The 21842-nt window shown below is 37.3% G+C and overlaps 1 protein-coding gene across 5 annotated transcripts in view; it reads right to left on the bottom strand.

The window, feature by feature from the left end:
- LOC140465771 (V-type proton ATPase 116 kDa subunit a 1) overlaps positions 1 to 21842 on the bottom strand; it is a 61095-nt gene that overhangs the window by 16105 nt on the left and 23148 nt on the right. For 3 of the 5 annotated variants that reach the window (XM_072561523.1, XM_072561526.1, XM_072561524.1), the window contains exons 8-21: positions 20021 to 20103; positions 19554 to 19647; positions 17479 to 17691; positions 16628 to 16778; positions 16362 to 16501; positions 14370 to 14530; positions 13583 to 13673; positions 12913 to 13031; positions 11914 to 12130; positions 11513 to 11620; positions 9685 to 9792; positions 8641 to 8658; positions 7498 to 7615; positions 5715 to 5886 (exon numbers count right to left, since the gene is read on the bottom strand). In XM_072561523.1, coding sequence (XP_072417624.1) covers positions 5715 to 5886; positions 7498 to 7615; positions 8641 to 8658; positions 9685 to 9792; positions 11513 to 11620; positions 11914 to 12130; positions 12913 to 13031; positions 13583 to 13673; positions 14370 to 14530; positions 16362 to 16501; positions 16628 to 16778; positions 17479 to 17691; positions 19554 to 19647; positions 20021 to 20103 — 1793 coding nt within the window. The remainder of the gene's footprint in view (positions 1 to 5714; positions 5887 to 7497; positions 7616 to 8640; positions 8659 to 9684; positions 9793 to 11512; positions 11621 to 11913; positions 12131 to 12912; positions 13032 to 13582; positions 13674 to 14369; positions 14531 to 16361; positions 16502 to 16627; positions 16779 to 17478; positions 17692 to 19553; positions 19648 to 20020; positions 20104 to 21842) is intronic. The other 2 variants (XM_072561525.1, XM_072561527.1) reach the window with 1 other exon arrangement.

The raw sequence follows: 21842 nt of genomic DNA, 5'->3' as shown, positions 1-21842 counted from the left end.
CCCAACTTCCCTCAAATGTATCTGGACTATTCCTTATGATAGAGAATTCAATGTTCTCACCGGTTAAAGAAGTTTCCTTTGAATTTTCTATTTGACTTCCTAGTAACTAACTTATTTCAGTCCTCTTAAGCTCTGCTCTTCTCCACAAGAAATCTTTTTCTAGTGGGTCACTCCTCAGTTGCCTTTTTGCAGGGGAAAAAAGCCTCCAGTCTTTACAACCTTGCCTAATAGGTATAACATTTAATTCAATGTTTTAATAGTCTGCCATTTATATTTCATGTGAAATTTAACACCTCAAATTAAACCGAATAGCCACACCCTAAAGGTTTGAAGCACAAAATGACAGAAGTTTGGGAAAGGAAAAAAATCTGCAAACACTGCAAGATTCTTTTCCCCACCACATATCAAGTAGGTACTTGCAGAACTGAATTTTAAAAAGTGCTAGGAAGTTCCAAGTTGCAGTTCAGTTACCTGGAAGAACTGGAGCAATTTTTAAATTATATTTCTTAAAATAATAATTTTTAAATCTTGGAAAAATAATCCAAAAGTATTAATTTTACCATCCATTTCTTGTAAGGGAAGCTAGTCAGTAAGCAGCTTCAGCAAATAGCACTATTTGTTTGTGAAAGTTTCTGCCATGGTAATTCTATCGTTGCAGTATATAATTAAAACTGTAAAGTGAAAGGCTGCTTTAAATTTTCCCCAGCTGGCTGTAATAGTGAAGTTGGGAACGGTGGAACAAGGCAGGCTGGCCTGACAGAGCTCATTATCAGCTGCAGGCTGCATGTGAAGAAAGCAGTTTAATTGACTTTATTTTGTAGGTCCCTAAATTCTGAAAAATTTGTTTGCCTCAGACCCAAGTATAAGGACAATCAAGGCCTTAAGTGCAAAATTGTAAGAAATACAAAACCAGAAGAAATCTCCATGTTCAAATTCTGTTCTGTACTAAGCCATCCTATCTGTGTAACAGGTCAGCTGGATCTGGCTACAATATAACCAAGCAGAGGAAGAAGAAAATGGTCAGAGCTTCCACTTGTTCTAACAGCCAATAGTTTTCCTGCTGGAGATGTTCAGAATTTTATGGCACATAGGTAATAAGTTGAGTCTTTGCATTTGCTTTACAAGAGCTCACAACTTAATCCAATAACTGATTTAAAAGTTACTTATTCAAAGATATGCTAAGTTTATATTTTAAAAATAATTATGTACTCTGTATTCATCATTATAAAAATGACTGATTCGTACAACATAGTCGCCTCCTCTTATGCCTGATCTGTGGACATCTAGTGGTATAAGGCTCAACCCTGACAGTCCCATGGATCAATCCTTCAGCTGATACTAAGATCCCACTGAAAAGAGTCACATACATGATGTATCCTGACAGGGGCAGTTCCACAGATCTGAACGTCATCATGATTCATAGGAGAAGAAACCGAGGAGGTTGGGAGCAAAAATAAGATAAAATTATCAATGGTAAAAGGAGGCCGTTCGACTCAAAAGCCTGCTCCACCATTCAACATGACCATTTTAATGCCTAGCGCTATAATTAGAAGGTTAGACCAAGGACAGCCAATGGGTGTTAATTATCTGGATTTCCAAAAGGTTTTTTAATAAGGTGCCGCACAGGAGGCTACTGAGTAAGACAAGGCCCCATGGTGTTAGAGGCAAGGTACGAGCATGGATAGAAGATTGGCTGTCTGGTAGAAGGCAAAGAGTGGGGATAAAAGGGTCCCGCTGGAAGCCAGTGACTAGTGGTGTTCTGCAAAGCTCAGTGTTAGCACCACAACTTTTCACTTTATAGATCAATGATCTGGATGAAGGAACTGAGGTCATTCTGGCTAAGTTTGCAGATGATACAAAAATAGGTGGAGGGGCAGGTAGTACTGAGGAGGCAGGGAGGCTGCAGAAAGATTTAGACAGGTTAGGAGAATGGGCTAAGAAGTGATAGATGAAACAACATTGGAAAGTGTCAGGTAGAAAGAATAGAGGCATGAACTATTTTCTAAATGGGGAGAAAATTCAGAAATCTGGAGCAAAAAACAACTTGGGACTCCTAGTCCAGGATTGTTAACTGAAGGTTGAGTCAGTAATTAGGAAAGCAAATACAATGCTGTCATTCATTGCAAAAAGGACTAGGATATAAAAGCAGGGAGGTACTTCTGAGGCTCAACAAGGCTCTGGATAGACCACATTTAGAGCACTGTGAGCAATTTAGGCCCCACACTTCAGGAAGGATGCATTGGTCCTGGAGCAGGTCCAGAGGAGGTTCACAAGAATGATCCCAGGAATGAAAGCCTCAACATATGAGGAACATTTGAGAACTCGGGGACTATACTCAATAGAATTTAGAAGAATGAAGGAGGGGATCTGATTGAAACTTATAGAATACTGAATGGCCTGGACAGAGTGGACATTGGAAAGATGTTTCCATTGGCAGGACAGATAAGGACCCAAGGGCATAGCCTTAGAGTAAAGGAAAGACCCTTTAGAACAGAGATTAGGAGAAACATCTTTACCCAGAGAGAGTGGCGAATCTGTGGAGTTCATTGCCACAAAAGGGCTGTGGAGGCCAGGCCATGAGTATATTTAAGACAGTGATAAGTAGGTTATTGATTGCCAAGAGGATCAAAGGTTACAGGAAGAAAGGTTTTTCAGCCCCATTTTCATACTATCAGTCATGATTGAATGGCAGAGCAGACTCAATGGGCTGAATGGTCTAATTTCCACTCCTTTGGTCTTATAATTCTCAACTCACTTGTCAATAGAATTGAAAATTCATTTAACTCAGCCCCGAATATACTTGATGACCAAGTGTCCATGGCTCTCTGAAAATGAATTCCAGGGAGTAAACAATTCAGAAGAAATTCCTTCTCATCGTCATCATAAATGGGAGACTTTGCCCCATTGTTCTAGATTTCCCCAGAGGGGGAAACATACTCTCAGCATCTATCCTGTCAATCTACAGAATTCTGCACTTTTCTATAAGATCACTTAGCATTTTATGAACTATACTGCGTATAGACCCATTTGATGAGTCTATCCTCATAAGAGGGTCCTTTCATCCTTTGAATCAGCCGAGTCTCAAAATTTATACGTCTTCCTTAAGGAGTCTAAACAGTCTACACAGTACTCCAGATGCAATCTCAGTAAGGGCCTGTAAAGTCATAGCAATTCATGCCTGTTTTTAAACTCCATTCCCCTTACAATAAAGGCCAAAGGCTAACATTTTATTTGCCTTCCATTCAGGTACTGTACCCTGCATGATTTCCCTTTTGTAATTTATACACTAGGACATCTCTAATCCCTTTGTAACAACGCTGATTGAGGGTTGAGAAGGGTTTAACCTATAATATTTAAAAACATGGATTTTCTATGCCTTCTAGAAATCTGTAGCATGCTAGGGTTGAACAACATTTAGCATGTTACCTTCGTATAAGTACAGCATTCCTATCAACTGTTTAGAGATCACAATGATGAATTGAAAATCTAAGTGATTACAGCAGATGCACTTAAAGGAAAACACACAACTAGGATGTGCAAGACAAGAGAAAATATGAAAATATTGTTGAATGAGAGAAGTTGTGAAGAAGCCCAAGTGCAGTATTGTACACTGGTATTGGCAGGTTTGGCCAAGCAGCCTGACTTCATGTGCTATATTTAACCTCAAAAATCAAATGGAAAAAATGATGCAATTTGTTCATCCAATACAGCAATTTAGTACACCTATAATCATTCTTTATACAAAGGGATCTAATACATTGCCCAGTTTTATTTGTACCTAAAATGAGTGCATTGGCTTAGGTTGTTATTAATTTCTACTTTTTGATAAGTATTCAGTTTCCTTAGCAGCCAACCACAGAACCTCCTATTTAGACTAGCGAAAAGGGTTAATGTGCGTACCATCTACGTGCCAGATTGTAACTGTTTCCAACTTGAAAAGGCATCCCTTTGGTCTTTGGTAATACTATCAACAGAGCTCCATCACCATTGACTGGCTTAGCCATCTTAACAAATGTAAATCCTTCAGAGGAAAATCTCTCTCTTAATGTCCCCTGGCCTCCATATGATGATGCTTCTTGTCATTAGTGCTCACTGCCTTGCACCTGCGTATTGATGTATGATAATTGTGGGAGTCCCTCTCTCAAAATTTATCTCCACTCAAAAAGAGAAATTATAGGGTTTGTATATGTGGTATGAGATTTTCTTTTTAGATAAAACTTGATTAAATTTTCCATACAAGAAGAAACATTCTCTTTTCATTTATTCTACCAAAATCTTTTGTAATTTTGAAGACTTCTGTTAAGTCATCTCCCTGCTTTTTCTGCTAAAATCTTTTCTGCAAAGTTTTTAAAAGAATCAAATATGTTATAAAAACAAATCAAAATCTCTGACCAGTCCTGGATTTGGTACTTCAACTGTAAGTAAGGTTCTAATGGGTTTTCAGAAGATTTGTAGCTTAGATGGTGGTTCTGGGTGTAGGTTTGCTCACTGAGCTGGAAGCTTCATTTTGAGATATTTCGTCACCATACTCTAACATCATCAGTGAGCCTCCGGATGAAGCACTAGTGGTATGGCCCTCTTTCTATTTGTGTGTTTAAGTTTCCTTGGCTGGGTGACGGTATTTCCAGTGGTGACATCATTTCTGGTTGTTTTTCTCAGGGGTGGTAAATGGGATGTGTTTGTTGATGGAGTGTCGTTTGGAATGCCATGCTTCTAGGAATTCTCGTGCATGTCTGTTTGGTTTGTCCTAGAATGAATGTATTATCCCAGTCAAAGTGGTGTCCTTCCTCATCTGTATGTAAGGAAAGTAGTGACAGTGGGTCATGTGTTTTTGTGGCTAGTTGATGTTCATGTATCCTGGTGGCTAGATTTCTGCTCATTTGTCTAATGTAATGTTTGGACACTGACATTGACTCAGATTCCAATTACCACCCCTTGAGAAAAAGAACAGGAAATAACATCAACACAGCAAATGTCGCCAACCCAAGGAAACCTAAACACAAATAGAAAACGGGCCATACTACCAGTGCTTCATCTGGGGGCTCACTGATGTTACCTAGTATGATGACAAAATGTCTGAAAACGAACCTTCCAGCTCAGTGAGCAAACCTACATCCACAATCTTCTAATGTTAGCCTGTATTTGAAACTTGCCATTTATATATGTCTCCACTTATTTTTAGATTTATCTTTTGATAATAGGATAACAAATACCAGCAACTTGCCAGTACATTTAGCTGTGATCCCAGAATAACAGCAGAAATCTGGCTATTTACATTTGGGGGGGGGCAACAAAACCAAGCAGGATTCAGTCTTCAACATATGTATACAAACTTCCCACATAGAATAATTCTAATATTGTCCATTTGGATTAATTACATTTCCACAAACAGCCTTTCGCTTTAAAATAAAGTGCACTATATGAATAAAAGCTGCTGTTGTTTAATGCAATGTAATTCCCAGTTATTCTTTTTTCCTTCTCTAGTCGATGAATGGAAACCAAATGTAATGACTGCTGTCCTGCCCAACTTCTATTAATTCTGCAAAAAAAAGGGGATGAACCAACAAGTTGTCCATACTATGAGATCGCACCGTGCATTACATTTTGTCAATTGTGCTCACAGGTGAAAAACATTTTTTTTGTTTTTATAAAAAACTTTACTGAATATGACAACTTCCATCAGATGCAGCAAACATTGGGAAGTAGGTTCTTACCAGTGCAAACGAAGAGCATGCAGAAATGCAGAAAGACCCTCCATGATGAGAAGAATTGCCACTGTCAGCACAGCAAAAGCAGCAAATATGAAGAAGAGGAGAAAAGATCCACCAAAGTTGTTTATTGACAGTCCAATGTGCATAACCATCGTCCACAACACTTCAGAGAGCTCTAAAACAGGGAACAAAGTTTAAAATTCATCAATTTAGCAGATTTGCCTTCAGTGACATTCATTAGGCTTGCTACAGACAATAGCTACAAAAGTATTTGTTTTTAAAAACGATGTAAACAAAAAAAAAACTATCTTGTCATTTTTCTCTGTTTCTACTTAAAATCTCCAATTTGAATTTAAAATGCAATACCAGACATGAAGAAAAGTTCCACTTCACCAGTTAAAACAGAATATTTAGTGGGAGTGATTATTCTTTGTTTTTCTAAAGCTAAGAAGTCAGCCCATTTACTTTTGCACAGTCATGGATCTCTCTCTATATATTTGCCTTTCACACCTAAAACAGATAACATACACTCCCTATCTATGGATTCAGCTCATGACAATATTTATACTTGCTTTGCATGAACTGCCATCGGATTAAAATTATGGCTGACTTCCATCCCCTTTAATCTATTCATTGGCACTAATATTCAGGCAGAACAAAATGCTTTCTGCAGAAAATTGTGAAGCCAAACATTATCCCCACTGGGTTCTAACAGATGTCACATTGTCCACTGTGTGTTTTGCAGTTATCCCTTCCTTGGAAAAATACCTCAATTTGAACAGGCAACTGAGTTACAACAAAACTCAATTCTGTCAACATTTCACATTAGCAACAATGCAGAGGGTGATGATACCACTGCTAAGAACTGCTCTGCAAATGGAAATTTCTTTTCTGTTGAAGCCAACTATTGACCACCTTTTAAACCGATTATCTGCCAATTCATCCTCTTTAAAAATAAATAAAAAGGGTCTTAAATACAACTTCGTGATCATTAGCTATTTTCATTAACAAAATTCAGTAACAGCAATATCAATATTTAATCACAACCATGTGTAAACAGCTCAGCTTTTTCATCATTTCCTTCCTACAAAGCTAAAACCAAATTCACTGGGTTCACATTGCAACTGCGCATTTTTTCCTCAACAGCCCTCTTTGGACCAGCTGTATTGAAATGACAATTTATGCAGGATTTTGCACCTTGGACCCATGCACATTTGATAATATACTGAGACAGCCCAAACTTAACTTCCATCAAGATTATACCAACAGAAAATTTAGGTTGTAGGCTCAACTTCAGAATTTCCTTGACTGACATTCAAATATGTCATTAAATTTCAAAGTATTTTGTACAATTAATACACTTCATACATTTGATCTTCAAAGTTACTTAATTTTGAGGTAAAAGATCTTTAGCTGTTTCTTAAAATGTCAGCCTTGATACCATAATTAACACTTTCACTTCAGTTAGAATGTTGTGGTCTCAAGGCCATTCCTGGACTAGACTGCAGATAAATTAAATATTCCAGTGCAGTAGGAAAGAGTTCTGTCTTGTCAGGTATGCCACAAGAGGCAAATAACTGGTTGAACCATTTGTTAAAAACTTGGAAAAAAATCAGCCACCACACTCAGATAAACTTGGAATTAACATAATTATGTTTCATACCTGAGGGTGGGGCAATGCATCAGAAAACTGTAATATATAAACATCACTCGCTCAGAAATCTATCCTGTTTACTTGGAGCACAAATGGTTCTCACATCTGAATGTGCACCTATGTTGTACTTACGTGCATGAGCCAGACTCAGTGCCCACAACCGCAAGTAGGAGGCAGTGTTAGAAACACATCCCAAGCAGTACTCAATGGTATGGATCGCCTGGTGTACGGCAACGTCACCAAAGTTAAACTACAAGCAACAGATTAAAAGATAAGTGTCAGTATGGAATAGTAATATATTCTATTATTATGTATAAAACAAGTATTAGTTCTGATTTTCCAAAATATAACAAAATTGTAGCATTGAATGTTTCAAATATCCAAAATCTTATATCTACAACATAACCTTGCTTTTTTTTTTAAAAAATGGTACTGAACTTATGCATGTTGTTAAGTGTTGGAAACAGTGATGAAATTATAGATTTTTTTGATAATTTGCATTGAGGTCACAGAAATTACTTATGAAACTTCCAATGTGCTTCAATCCAACCTCAGAAAAACATTGCAACTGCGCATTTTTTCCTCAACAGCACTCTTTGTACCAGCTGTATTGAAATGACAATTTATGCAGGATTTTGCGCCTTGGACCCATGCACATTTGATAATGTACTGAGACGGCCCAAACTTAACTTCCATCAAGATTATACCAACAGGAAATTTAGGTTGTAGGGTCATAAAGATACACAGCACAGAAACAGACATTTCGGTCCAACTCGTCCATGCTGACCAAAAATCCTAAATAAATGTGGTCCTGTTTGCCAACATTTGGGTTCAAACATGATCCTGCAGTGCACAAAAACACAATGACCAACTTCACACAGCAGCCATGCAGCCTTGTGTTAGGGAAAATAAAAGCATAAACATGACAAAGCCCAGAGAGCTGTGACATTCCTAAAGTGACATGGAAGGGGGGAGGGGGGGGGGGGGGGAAATGGGGAGAGGGAGGAAGAGGGGGGTGGAGAGAAGGGGAATGAAAACTGACAACCTTAGCTCACCTTGCATCTAATAAGGAGCAATGTTGAGAGTGAAATGCATAAATCACTTTACAGCATAAAACTTCATTGCTCAACTTCAGAATTTCCTTGACTGACATTCAAATATGTCATTAAATTTCAAAGTATTTTGTACAATTAAAAATTTACTGAGCTATGTTAATAATGGACAATGAAGTCAGTCTAGATAAATACTCAAAGCAGGTATCAAGTGCAGCCTTACCAATTCTTCCACAGTGGGCTTGCAAAAAAATTACATGTTTAGTGCAGTTAAATGCAATGAGAACATGAACATATAATTAATAGTTAATACAATTCATGCATAATACAAGTAAAAGGCACATCATTTTTATTGAAAATAACCAAAATGGAATTGTTCAAACATCATCCAGTGATTAAAAGACAATTTGTGCAATTTCTGTAACATTAGGGTCAAAGGTTCTTGGGTTTTGTTTTAAACCAAAAGGTTGAAGCAGAAATTAAAAGGAGTTTTATTCACTCGAATTAAAATAAAGATTTCACAAAATTTACAGATCCACTAAACCTTAAACCTTCAACAGAAGCAGAATAAAAAAACCCAAAATTAATCATCAGCATTCCACGTGGGTTATAAAGCCTAAAGGAAGGCTTTACAGCATTCAGTGCAATTGCAAATCTCAATTTGAATCGAAGTATTTAAACAAACAAAATAATAAAACAAAACTGCACTGAATTATAAATACACAGGTTCCATATAAATAAACATTGTTATTAAAGAATCATGATGCTCACAACATATTTTAGCAAGTTAAATAATCTGGATCTAAATTTAAAGTTGTTAGGATTCAAAAATATTCTGTAAACAGGTGCAATATCATATTAATGTCAGACAACGATGCTCAGATTTATGAAGCTTATCCAAGCTTTTTGGAGGAAAAAACATTTGGCACAGTAAGATGATTAAGGACTGACATTACTTGCCCCACAAAAATGTCCATGAAACCAAAAAAACGAATTCATCAGGCAAAAGAGAGAACAGATTTCTTTTTAAAAATCACCTCACAAAAATTTTTTACAAGTCACAAACAAACTATATATAAAAATACATGTCTTCACATGCCTGCTATTCATCAATTTGTGTTGACAATTCACAATTAATGCCTTTTAAATTTTATTTAAACAAATTACAAGCTACAGCAATAACACAAGGCGAAAGATCAACTCCTTCAAGGGGAAACCCAAATCTACAAACAAACAAGCGCTAGTTAGTGCATCATGTCATACTTACTTCCTCCCCATCTTCTGAATGGGTATCAAGCTGATCATGTTGGATTATCTCAGCATCCTCCTCAGTTGGTCCATTCCCAACTCTTATTCCTCCAAAGTTGTGTGTCCCCTATGAAACAGGAAACACAAATTTTGAGAGATGTGGCAAAAGACCACAATAAAATTTCTAATCATCAACTAACCTTTCTACAATGCACTAAACTGCAGACTGACATAATTTTTTTTTGCTTTGTTTGATATAGCCAATTCTTATAACTACTTTGCTTTGCTATCTTTACCTATCACTTCTTTAAACTTCGTTTTCCTGCTCTGCTTGCTATAGAAGCATAATCTTGATCTGGAGGAAGTGTATGGTGCAACCTGAATAATTTTCTCCAGCACACAACTCAAATTTCATGCTAGCCTGATAACTTTTCAAACTTCTTATTTTTATGAACCTACATCTACACTCTGGACTGTGCGAAGACATCTTGCAACAGTGAGCATTCTTTATCTCATCATGCATCTGTTTCAAAGCATCTAAAATTATTTTCAGTTGTGTCATGAAAATAAACAACTCCCAGACACCACCAACATGGGGAGATCATGGTGTAGAATTAACATCACATACTAGTAATATATGGCCCATCTCCAACAATAAAGAATCCAAGCATTGTGCTTTGAGAATCAATTACATTAAAATTGCTGAATTCTTATCTACACTGAGGGTTACAATTTATCACAAATTGAACTGGACCAGCTACAAAAATATTATGGCTACAAAAGCAGATCAGAGACTGCAGTTCTGCAATGAATAACTCACCTCCTGACTCTTTGAAGTCCATCATTCACAAAGCACAAGTCAGAAGTATGATGGAACACTCTCTACTTGCTTAAGTACAGCTCCGACACCAATTAAGAAGGTCGACATCACCCAGGCCAAAACAGCCCACTTGACTGGCAGCATGTTAACAAATTCTCTCACTCCAGTACTCATGCACAGTGGCAGCAACATGCATTATCTATACTTTATTTTGTTTTCTCTTTCCCTATCAAATCAAATCACTTCATACTGCTGTGTTGAACTCCATCTGCCATTTGTCTACACAATCCACCAACTACCTGCGTCTTTTTGAAGTTTTGCACTACCCTCCTCACAATTCATAATACATCCAAGGTTCATATCACCTGTACGTTTTGAATTGTGCCCTATAAAGCAAGGTCTAGTATAGGAAATGCAAGGATGCTCACTCCAATCCCCAGCAAACTCCATTACAAACTCAGCCAACTTCATATCAATGTTATCATAAAATCCCTACAGTATGGAAGCAGGCCATTTGGCCCATTGAGTCCACACTGATCCTTGGATTCCACTCAGACCCACCATCCTACCCTATAACTCTGCACTTCCCATGGCTAATCTACCTAGCCTGCACATCCTTGGTCACAATGGGCAATCTAGCATTGCAAATCCACCTAATCTGCAGATTTTTGGACTGTGAGAGGAAACCCACATAGATACAAGGAGAATGTGCAAATTAGGTTGGAATCAAACCCAGGTCCTTGGCACTGTGAGGCAGCAGTGCTAACCATTGTGCCACCAGACCACTCTTTGCTCCTTCTACACCATGACCTAATCCTGCTCAAACTTGTTGCATATAACATGACCAAATGCTTTCTGGAAGTCCACTTAAACCACATCAACAGCATTTTCTTCAACTCCAGCAATTCAGTTAAATGCAATTCGTAGTTTTGTATTTCACTGAATCATGCAGTTTTTGCCCTCCACCGTAGTGGAAGATAAATATAGAAATATACATCTGAATTCCAAAACATATTAAATACCTTACCAAATGTTTTCTCCTCAAATGTTGATGGCGCAGTATGAGTGGTTTCACCACAAGCATGCATGGAACACACAGCAGAGCTACAACCACCAAGAAGGACTGGAGACCTCGCTGTTAAAACAGAAGACCTGATGTATTACGACACTTTGGTGAAAAGCTAGTAGTTGCTGCTAGCATATATTTTATAAAGATAAGAAGAGATTTTGTTACAATGATTCAGGACAACTTATCAATCTACTGTTGTACACAACAAAAGACAAGCCCCAGGCTGCTTTAAAGTCTCATATACCGATTTTTTGAAATGAGTTTTAAATTAATAGCAGGGAGCAGCCAAGTAACTAAACTCATTTAGAACACATTCTTAAACCTTGTCTATAATCTAAATCTCCAAGGTAGTTACGTACCTGTCCTTTATACAGATACTTCATGGTTTTATCATTGTAACTGAATAGGAACATATTGATGAAGTGGATGAGAAGACTGGGAGCATCTTTTGAAGTGCTAGCATCATAAGCAGTCCACTTGTAGAAGATGAGGATGACAAGGTAGCCAAACAAACACAACATAAAAATTATTTCGGGGATAAAGCTAAAATAGATGTTCAGCGGCTTTTTAAAATATCTACAAATAAAAAAGGAGAGAAAAAAAACTAATGTCAGAATCTGAACTTAACAATTTAGCAGTACATTAATTTCAAATGCAAGAATACACAAGTACCCCATAAACTGTTTGTCTCATCCAATGTGCCCAAAAATTAATTCAGTTAATAGCCCTAGCAAGTTAATAGATTATGGTGGTCTAGGAGATAGTAACTTATAAGACCATAAAATACAGGAGCAGAAACCTATCAAGTCCGCTTTGCCACTTTCTTGCCTTTTCCCTACAAGTGTCGATTTGCTTATTGATTAAAATCTATCCATCTCAGCCTTTAATATACTTAGTATATATGTGACAAGAGAAAGCACCTATGGTACTACAATAATAATACCAGGTCATAGCCTTGGTTAGTCAAATCTGAATTTGAACTTCACAAAATTAGCTTTTGTTTCTGATCTAAGATACTTTTAGCATACACATTACAGCACAAGCGAAAATTGTTTCAAACACTTGCGCTTTTTTTAAAAACCCTAACTGATACTTTTGTGAAAAGCCCCCAACCGTCAAAATCTTCTCCACAAGCATAAACATTGTAACTACTGAAAAAACTGTCAGTAACAGCTTACAACAGCTCACTGGCCCATGGTTTCCTGTAACCTTTAGACTGCATATGCTGCAGTTTACACAGAGACCAGGTTTCAGATCCAAGAAATGTACCTCAAAGAAGGTCAACATTCATGTAGCAACAGACAACAGTTACTTTTCCATACTTTTAAAAACTCAAACTTGGCTTAAAATGTACTCACATGTGATTCAGGAGGCTGAGAGAAACGCCAAAGACCATATGGACAACACCCAATATCACAGACATCTTCATTTTAAACGAGTTAAGAAACGTTAGTTTATTTGTAGCAATATTCCATATCTGAGGGAAAAGAGATAATTTTGATTGAGATCATAACATACAGGAATATTAACAGAAATAATTAGCAAGTAGGTTTCTCAACTCATCCCTTAAAATATCACTTCTCAATCAAACCATTCAATAACTTCTGAAAATTGTAGGTTTAAAGTTTGGAAGTAAACATCAGGAAGTAATGTTTTAGCTTTAAAAAAAAAGGCATGGTTTACTGGGATATTTCAGGATCTTCAGGCAATAAACAGTGATGTGCACAAATTGAATTCTGTAACAAGCCAATACCTCCATTTAAGCACAAAGGATGATTAGTTCATTTTGACTCAATGGGATTATAATCCATTTTCTATCTGTCCACAATCAAAATATACATTCGAAGTCAAAGATAATATCACAAAAACAATTAAAGACTAATTCAATCAGACGCCTAACTTGGCATTTTATGCATTCTAGCCCTATGTTTCTATATGTTAAAAATAAAGGCAGGATAATTTTTGTGTATTTTTTGTTTTTTTAAAATGAAAAGTGACAATTCAAAAGCAAACACAGAATTAACTTACAGGATCTATTCCAAATGGATATGGCCCATTAAAGACATTAGGCTGAGCAGGGTCCAGCTGAAGATGTTGATTACCTTGAAGGGTTTTCTCCCTGTGAAGCGATCATGAGAATATTATTAAAACTAAACCAGCATTAATGAAAATTCTGAAGCCAGAGAGATAGAAACTCCCAAAATGGGCAAATGCAATAACAAAAAAAGAGAACTGAGGATACTGGAAATCTGAAACAAAAACAGAAATTGGAGAAACTCAGTATGTCTGGCAGCATTTGTAGAGAGGAAGTAGAGTTAACATTTCAGATCCAGTGACCCTTCTTCAGGACAACTCTACCTTGAATATACTCAATCACTGCACTTCCACAGTTATCTATGGTAGAGCATTCCAAAAAGTGACTCCTCCCCATCTAACTTCTAAGTGGCTTGCCCCTTATTGAAACTCTCTGCTGGTTCTACATCAGTAACTATCTTATTTTGTATCTATCCTGTATAATTTTACACTTATTCACATTATATTCTATGTGCCACATTCATGCCAATTCACTGTGCCTGTCCAAATCACCTTGAACACTCTTTCCATCCTCCTCATAATACAAAACCCCCACCTAAGTTAGTATTTTCTTTAAGTTTGGATATATTGCATCTGAAACCCATAGCCTCACTCGATTTTGGCACCAGACTTTAGAAATGTATTGTTATTTTTCCTAGCATAAACATGCTTCACAAAAAATTCATATTAAAATAATTTAAAAATCAACACAGCAAGGTTATCTTGGTTCTACAAAACTTACGTCCAGTTTCCTGTTGGCTGAAACATCGGTCTAACACTCCAAGATGATCCAAACATGTTGAGAGTCTTTGCGAAGCAGTCATTGTATATTAGGCCAGTATACACAGAGAAAATCCCCATGAGTAAAATAATGTAGCGTCCACTGAAGACAGTGCTGAAAATCTATCAGAACAAAGTTTAATTTTTTAAAATTCTCAAAGCTTCTACATTGTTGCAACAATACAAGGCAGTAAATTACTTTAACTTATTAGCAATTGTGCTCAGTAGATTAAACAAAGCTATTTCAAGACTGAAGATGCTAAAACTAAAAACTTACCCATTCATTTCATAATTGGGGTTTTCCTGGCTCCCCAGGTAGCTCAACATACCTCCAAGTACTCACCAAGATTAGAAATCTACATTCCTTTCTAAGTCTAATCCAGACTCAGGCTTTCCTCTTATCATTGATATCACAGGTATGGATTACTGTCACTTTTGCTCACTTCATTCCTGCAGTATTATGACCTTTAAGTGGCAAATTTTAACACTAAAACTGAGACACTTATTAGGCCCCAGCTGGAGTATTGTGTACAGTTCTGAGCACTACATTATAGAAGGGGTGTGAACGCAAAGAGAGAGTGTGCAAGAGTGGTCAACAGGAATGGTTCTCGGAATAAGCAGCTTTGGTTACAAGGATAGATCAAAGAATCTGAGATTGCTGTCCTTGGAAAGAAAATAGACAGGCAGGAGGCTGGAAGAACACAGCAAGCCAGGCAGCATCAGGAGGTGGAGAAGTCGATATTTCAGGTGTAACCCTTATTCAGGGCTGGGAGTGGGTTATACCTGAAATCTATTTTGAATTCCAGCATTTGCAGGTTTTTTTTGTCTCCTTGGAAAGAAGGCAGCAATGAGGAAATCTGATTGAGGTTTTTAAAAATCAAAAGTGGACTGGAAAGGGTAGTTAAGGAGAAACTGTTCGCACTCATAAAAGGAGCAAGAACAACAGGACATGCGTTTCAAATGATCTGCAAAAAGAAGAAAAGGTGATGAGGAAATACCAGTTACATTCAACAAATGGTTAGGGTGTGGAACATACTGCCTAGAAGTCAGGTGGAGGCAGATTCAACTGAGTCATTTAAGAGGGCTCTTGATTAGAACTTGGATTGAAATAATATGTAAGGATATGGGGAAAAAGGAAATTGGCACTGGTAATGATGCACATTCAATGAGTCAATAGACCAAATGGCTTTCTTCTGCACCATAACGCTCCTGTGGTTCTGTGAAATTAAATCCAGAGAAATTATAAGTCTCTGTTGTTAATTTAGAAATCACAGAAGGTCCAAAAAGATTACGTACGAAGCAACATGAAAGCAATACAAGGTATGAGGATTGAAGATAGCAGGCAGAATCCCCATTTAAAGAATCAAAGCAGTATTATAGCATAGCAACTTCTATTTATATAGTGTCTATTGTGTATTCAATATCCCAAGATGGTTCACAGGAACATTATCCCAAAAAGAGGACACTGATTAATACAAGTAAATATTAGAATAAGTGAGCAGTTTGTCAAAGGAGTTGGGTGTTAAAGGCATATATTATATAAAGCAAAAAGTTAAGAGGAAGAATTTCAGAACTGAGATATGGATCGCGAATATAATGAAACGCACTTCCCTGCATTACTGCAATAAATTTATTTCTACATGAACAATGGTTCATACAGCTGCCTGTCAAGTATGATGTAAAACAAAAGCACATTTTGAAAAAAATTGAGTTGCTTGTTTTTGAGCAATTCCAACTTCTCAATGCCTTTTTAAAAAAGGATGCAAAAAAAAATGCTAGTAATTATTCAGCTGCTATAAGACATGAATGCTTAAAAGTTTCTGTTTATTGTCTAGGCCAATAGTTGAAACGTAGGTCAGGGTACTCGGCGGGGGTAACATCTAACATGAGAAATTGTTATCATGTTTTAATCCACAAAAATCACCAAGCAAATTGTGCACTATTTAAAAAATACCTCATTTTCACTTTTCTGAGACAATATGCGGCTCTCTCTTAACACCATCCACATGGCGAAAGCAGTCATTAAGACGCCATGGCCAAAATCCCCAAACATAACGGCGAAGAGAAAAGGGAAGGTAATAATTGTATATGGAGCTGTAGAAAACAAAAACACAATTAGAACATTAACCGATCTAGCCTTAAAATAATCAGAAAGTCAAGTTTACAGAAAAACAGGTGATTTGATATGCAACGTTATGTATGTACAATGTGACTTCTTACCAGGATTAATTTCCCTGTAGGTACCAATTCCATATGCATCCACAATGTTTTGAAAGCCATAAGTAAATTTATTGGTCTTGTTATAAGTTGGAGGAGTCTGGCTGGTTTGCATCCTGTTCAAGATGGATGGAACTGTTGATCCACTGCGTTCCTAAAAATAGAAACTTCTTCAGTATAGATCATTTTGAAGAGACTGTCTAAATACATTTACACTAAATGAAGCGAAATGTGAGGAGAAAAGTTAGGGGAGCTCTCCAAGTGTCTCAAATAACTACAATGTTTAAGTATTGAAATGTAAAGATCTAACTCTACATTTTTACAATAGAAAACCTAAAGTTTCCTACCATTTTCAGGATAGGAAATGGGCCTTTCCTGTTTATCAAGTTCCATGAATGAAAATGTAACACCAAACAGATTCAAGCTTGTGAATAAAATCAGGGTTTAAAAACACCTGATGTTCCTTCGTCTTCTCATTCCTTTTAGAATCTGAGATTTTTCATGGAACTTACATCACTTGGATTTGTCACTTACTTGGAGTGCTGCCTGAGGTTCATGAGTCAAGGAAATGCAAACTAAACATGGATCATCAACTGCACGTTGTCCTTCACATATCATCTTAATTTAGAACTATAACCACTGTTCCTTTACTGCCACTAGGTCAAAATCCTGGAACTCTGTCCCTAGGGGCACTGTTTGTGTACCTACATCACATGGATGGTAGTGATTCAAGGAGGTAGCTTACCATCACATTCTCAAGAGCAATTAGGTATAGATATAAAATGCTGTCCTAGCCAGCAACTACTACATCCTGTGAAAGGAAAAAAAATTGCTGAAATTCTGAGTTCACTTACCGTACCCCTGCGGAGGGCAAACTGAATTGAATCCAAGTCAGTAACTGGACACCAGACTTCCGCAATTAGACATTTTTGAGTTACATCAATATTACAGAGGTTAAGGGTATGATAGATGGCCTTCATTTTTCGTACTTTAATAAACCATACACGAATAGTCTTTGCAGCTGCCTGCAGAACCCTCTGACGATGATCCTCAGTCTGATTTAAGACCTGGAGAGGACAAGTAAGTTTATGGAAAATATTATCATCTACTGGATTTCTGCATTACACCTCAATAATGGACATGAGTTTGCTCCAATATGTTGCAGAGCTCAGCCCAAATCAGTAGCACACAGGAAGAGGGTAAACGAGCAAAGAAACCAAAAGTATTGGAAGAGGGAAAAAAAAAATTGAACAAAACTGAGCATTTCTATTTCACACATCTCCAACAATCCAGTCTAAGGTGACTTTTGAAAACAGCAAAGGGTATTAACTTGGCAAACTTTCTCCTTGATAAAACAAAAGCACCTTTATACATACTGGCCATAACCTGAGATAAAAGCAAAATTCCACAGATGCAGGAGATTGTTAAAAAAAAAAACAACAGGAAGTCCTGGAGAAACTCAGCAAGTGTGGCAGAACCATGGGGAGACAAACACTTAACATTTCAAGTCCAATGAGTCTTTTTCAGTTCCAAAGAAATGTCTTGGTATTTGGAATGTTAACTCAGTTTCTCTCTCCAGGGACACTGCTACATCTGCTGAGTTTCTACAGCATTTCCTGTTTTATTTCTGCTCATAAACTAACATATTTTATACTCCAAAGTCACAGAAATCGTCTTGATGTTCTCAAAGCTCTTCTAATATGATTAAAAGATTGACACTGCTCCGCCCGATAGAATAAAAGGTATTGTTAACTTGCATAACTGATGACAGGAACCTTAGATGTTACACTTACATTTAATGTTTGAATGACTTAGTTCTAAGGTAGCATGCTGATGATGATGTGCGCAGATATGCAGCTATTGTACCCAAACAAACTTTCAATGGGCAAACAGCCCAGTGTCTATTAAATTTGGGAGCTGAATGCAATCTGTGAAATATATTGGCTGAAAATTCTCATACATATAATTGGTGAGTGAATTCGAGGAGTGACTATTAAAGCACACAAATGTCTCACTAATGGACTGAATTGGAGTGGCATAAAGAGTTAGATTTTAATGTCAGCACTGCACCTTCTTCAAATATTCCAAGTGTATAATAACAAAAATGTAAGACACTATAACAGTAAAATAATGCTAATATTTAAATTAGAACAGTTTGTAACCAGGTTATATTAGAAGAAACAGGATTACAACTTAAAGGGAAATCCATTAATATCCAACCCATGTTGGACCGATTGAAAATAAGTACAATACAATTAATAACATTGTTGCTGAGACCACATCTCAAATACGGAGTGCAATTTTGGTCTCTTTACTTCAAAAGGAGGTTGTAAGTGCATTGGAGGCAGTCCAGAGAAGGTTTACAAGATTGACATAGAAAATTGTTTCATAAGGAATCAGTTAGACAGGCTGCATTTGCTTCAAATGGAGTTTAGTGAGGGCTAACGACTAAATGTCTAAAGTCCTGAACAAGGTGAACGTGAAAAGATTGTTTCCACTTGACAACCAGTCAAGAACTTGGAGGCACAGCTTTAAAATTATGGGTCACCTTCTCAAGCAGAAACTTCTCTCAGAGGGCTGAGCAATTTTGCAACTCTCTTCCTCAGAAGGCTGTGGAAGCAGGGTCATTAAATACTTTAAAGACAGAAGTGGATAGACTCACAATAGGCAAGAGAATTAAAAATTATTAGGAGGTAGATGGGAATGTCAAACTCAAAAAAAACAAAAGATCAGACACATTCTTATAGAACGACGGAGTAGGTTTGAGGGACTGAATGATTTACTTCTGTTTCTATTTCATAAAAATAATTAACCTTAAAAGGGATAGACAAATACTGTTTGCGTTAATATCTTTAAAAATGTGTCTCTAAACTTTACAGAAAAATCGCAAGGCGATTATGAAGTACAAAAATACTGATGAATACCATACCATTTGAAGATCATCGATTCGTGTGTTGACACCAGCTAACATTTCCTTTCTTTCATTAGGAGTTTCTGGGCAGGGATAGAGGGAGGCTCGGAACCTGTAAGAAGGCAGTTCTCAGTAAATTGTTATTGTCAGTGTTCTGAAGTAAATGTTTTTACTTACTGCACACTAGTAGTGCTATCAGATTACCAGTAAACACTAGATCATCTTTGAACTGCAATCCCATGTTATTTTTAGTTTGAAAGCTAGCTGAAGTAAAGAAGAAAAAAAAAAATTCACAAATAATCAAATTCATCAAGTAAAATGATCAGTTCTCCCTAGAGGCGATAGCAGAGTGGTAAGGTCACGGGACTAATAATCTAGTAGCTCATCTAATACTCTGATTACATGGGCATGATGGATAAAGGTTTAACTGTTCAGTTAATGGGAATTAATGCATAACCAACAAGAAAAAAAATAAGCAATCTCACCCTTCACAAATTTTCTTCACTCGATTTTTCAACTGGTCACCTTGAAAGAAAATAATGAAGACAGACTTGTCTACCTGACCTCCCTGAAAAGAAAACAAATATTAATCTGAATTCCCAGTTTTACCAGGATAGCAAAATTAAAAATTAGACCATGCTGAAATTTGCATGGAAACAAACATATTGATGCCAATGTGAAAGGACAAATAAAGGGAATAATGCCTGTTCCGCTTGATCAGAAGATAGTCACTATCTGTATCAGTAGATGGTATCTACAGATTTCTTTCCTCCCAGCCCCCACTTTACTGGTGGAGAAGACTGCTGAGGCCAAATTTGTATGCTTATCCCTGGCCGTTAAAAATTGCAATATCATTAAAACCACAAATTCCATTAGAGATAAATGGTTATTCAACTTATCCCATGCGTTGGCATCATTTTCAAGTAGCTACATTACTTTGTGTGCGCAGCCATTTAATTGCTGCCAGAAACTCTCATTTGCAGCATCCAAAACAAAAAAAAGGAAGAAATGTCACAATTAGCAATAATTTATTACTACATTGTCTATGGCTCCACCTCGACTAATTCACCTCCTAGCATTCACTTGCTTGCTTAAAAGACAAAATCAGCCAAATGTAATTTAACCAGTATCCAAATCACTGTGTGCCTTCCATACACTGGGGGCACTGAACTCAGTCTACACCTCAAAAATATTTGCATATCCACTATATAACACAGACATATGTTTAACATTCAGCATCTTAAAAATCTGTATTACTTGAAGTCAGTGGAAAAAACAAAACTACTGCATGTATTTAATAGAGGATCAGTAGATTCAACCTAAAATTCAGGCAGAACATAGAACATAGAAAAGTACAGCACAGAACAGGCCCTTTGGCCCGCGATGTTGTGCCGAGATTTAATCCTAACGTCAAATATAGTAACTTAACCCATGCACCCCTCAACTCATTGCTATCCACGTGCCTGTCCAGCAGTCACTTAAATGTCCCCAATGTCTCTGCTTCCACCACCACAGCTGGCAATGCATTCACAATTCTCTGCATAAAGAACCTACCTCTGATGTCTCCTTTATACCTTTCTCCTAATATCTTCAAACTACGACTTCTCGTAGGAGTCAATCCTGCCTTGGGGAAAAGTCTCTGGCTATTGACTCTATCTATTCCTCTCATTATTTTGTACACCTCGATCAGGTCTCCTCTCTTTCCCCTTCTCTCCAGAGAAAAGTCTGAGTTTATTCAACCTTTCTTCATAAGGGAAGACCTCCAGTCCAGGCAGCATCCTGGTAAACGTTCTTTGCACCCTGTCCAAAGTCTCTGTATCTGTCCTATAGTAAGGCGACCAGAACTGGACACAATATTCCAAAAGTGTGGTCTCACCAGGGACTTGTAGACCTGCAGCAAAATCTCGCGGCTCTTAAACTCGATCCCCCTGTTAATGAAAGCCAAACACCATATGCTTTCTTAACCACCCTATCCACTTGGGTGGCAACTTTGAGGGATCTATGTACTTGCACACCCAGATCCACACTGCCAAGAATCCTATCTTTAATCCTATATTCAGCATTCGAGTTCGACCTTCCAAAATGCATCACTTTGCATTTATCCAGGTTGAACTCCATCTGCCATTTCTCAGTCCAGCTCTACATCCTGTCTATGTCGTGCTGCAGCCTGCAGTAGCCCTCTATCAACGGCACCTCCAACCTTTGTGTCCCCTGCAAATTTACTAACCCACCCCTCAACCTCCTCATCCAAGTCATTTTGAAAACTACAAAGAGCAGAGGCCCAAAAACAGAGCCCTGCGGGACCCC

The sequence above is a fragment of the Chiloscyllium punctatum genome, chromosome 42, assembly GCF_047496795.1.
Source record: "Chiloscyllium punctatum isolate Juve2018m chromosome 42, sChiPun1.3, whole genome shotgun sequence".
In the NCBI taxonomy this organism is placed as follows: domain Eukaryota; kingdom Metazoa; phylum Chordata; class Chondrichthyes; order Orectolobiformes; family Hemiscylliidae; genus Chiloscyllium; species Chiloscyllium punctatum.
Note: the sequence above shows the minus strand (reverse complement) of the source record. Positions and strands in the feature narration are given on the sequence as shown.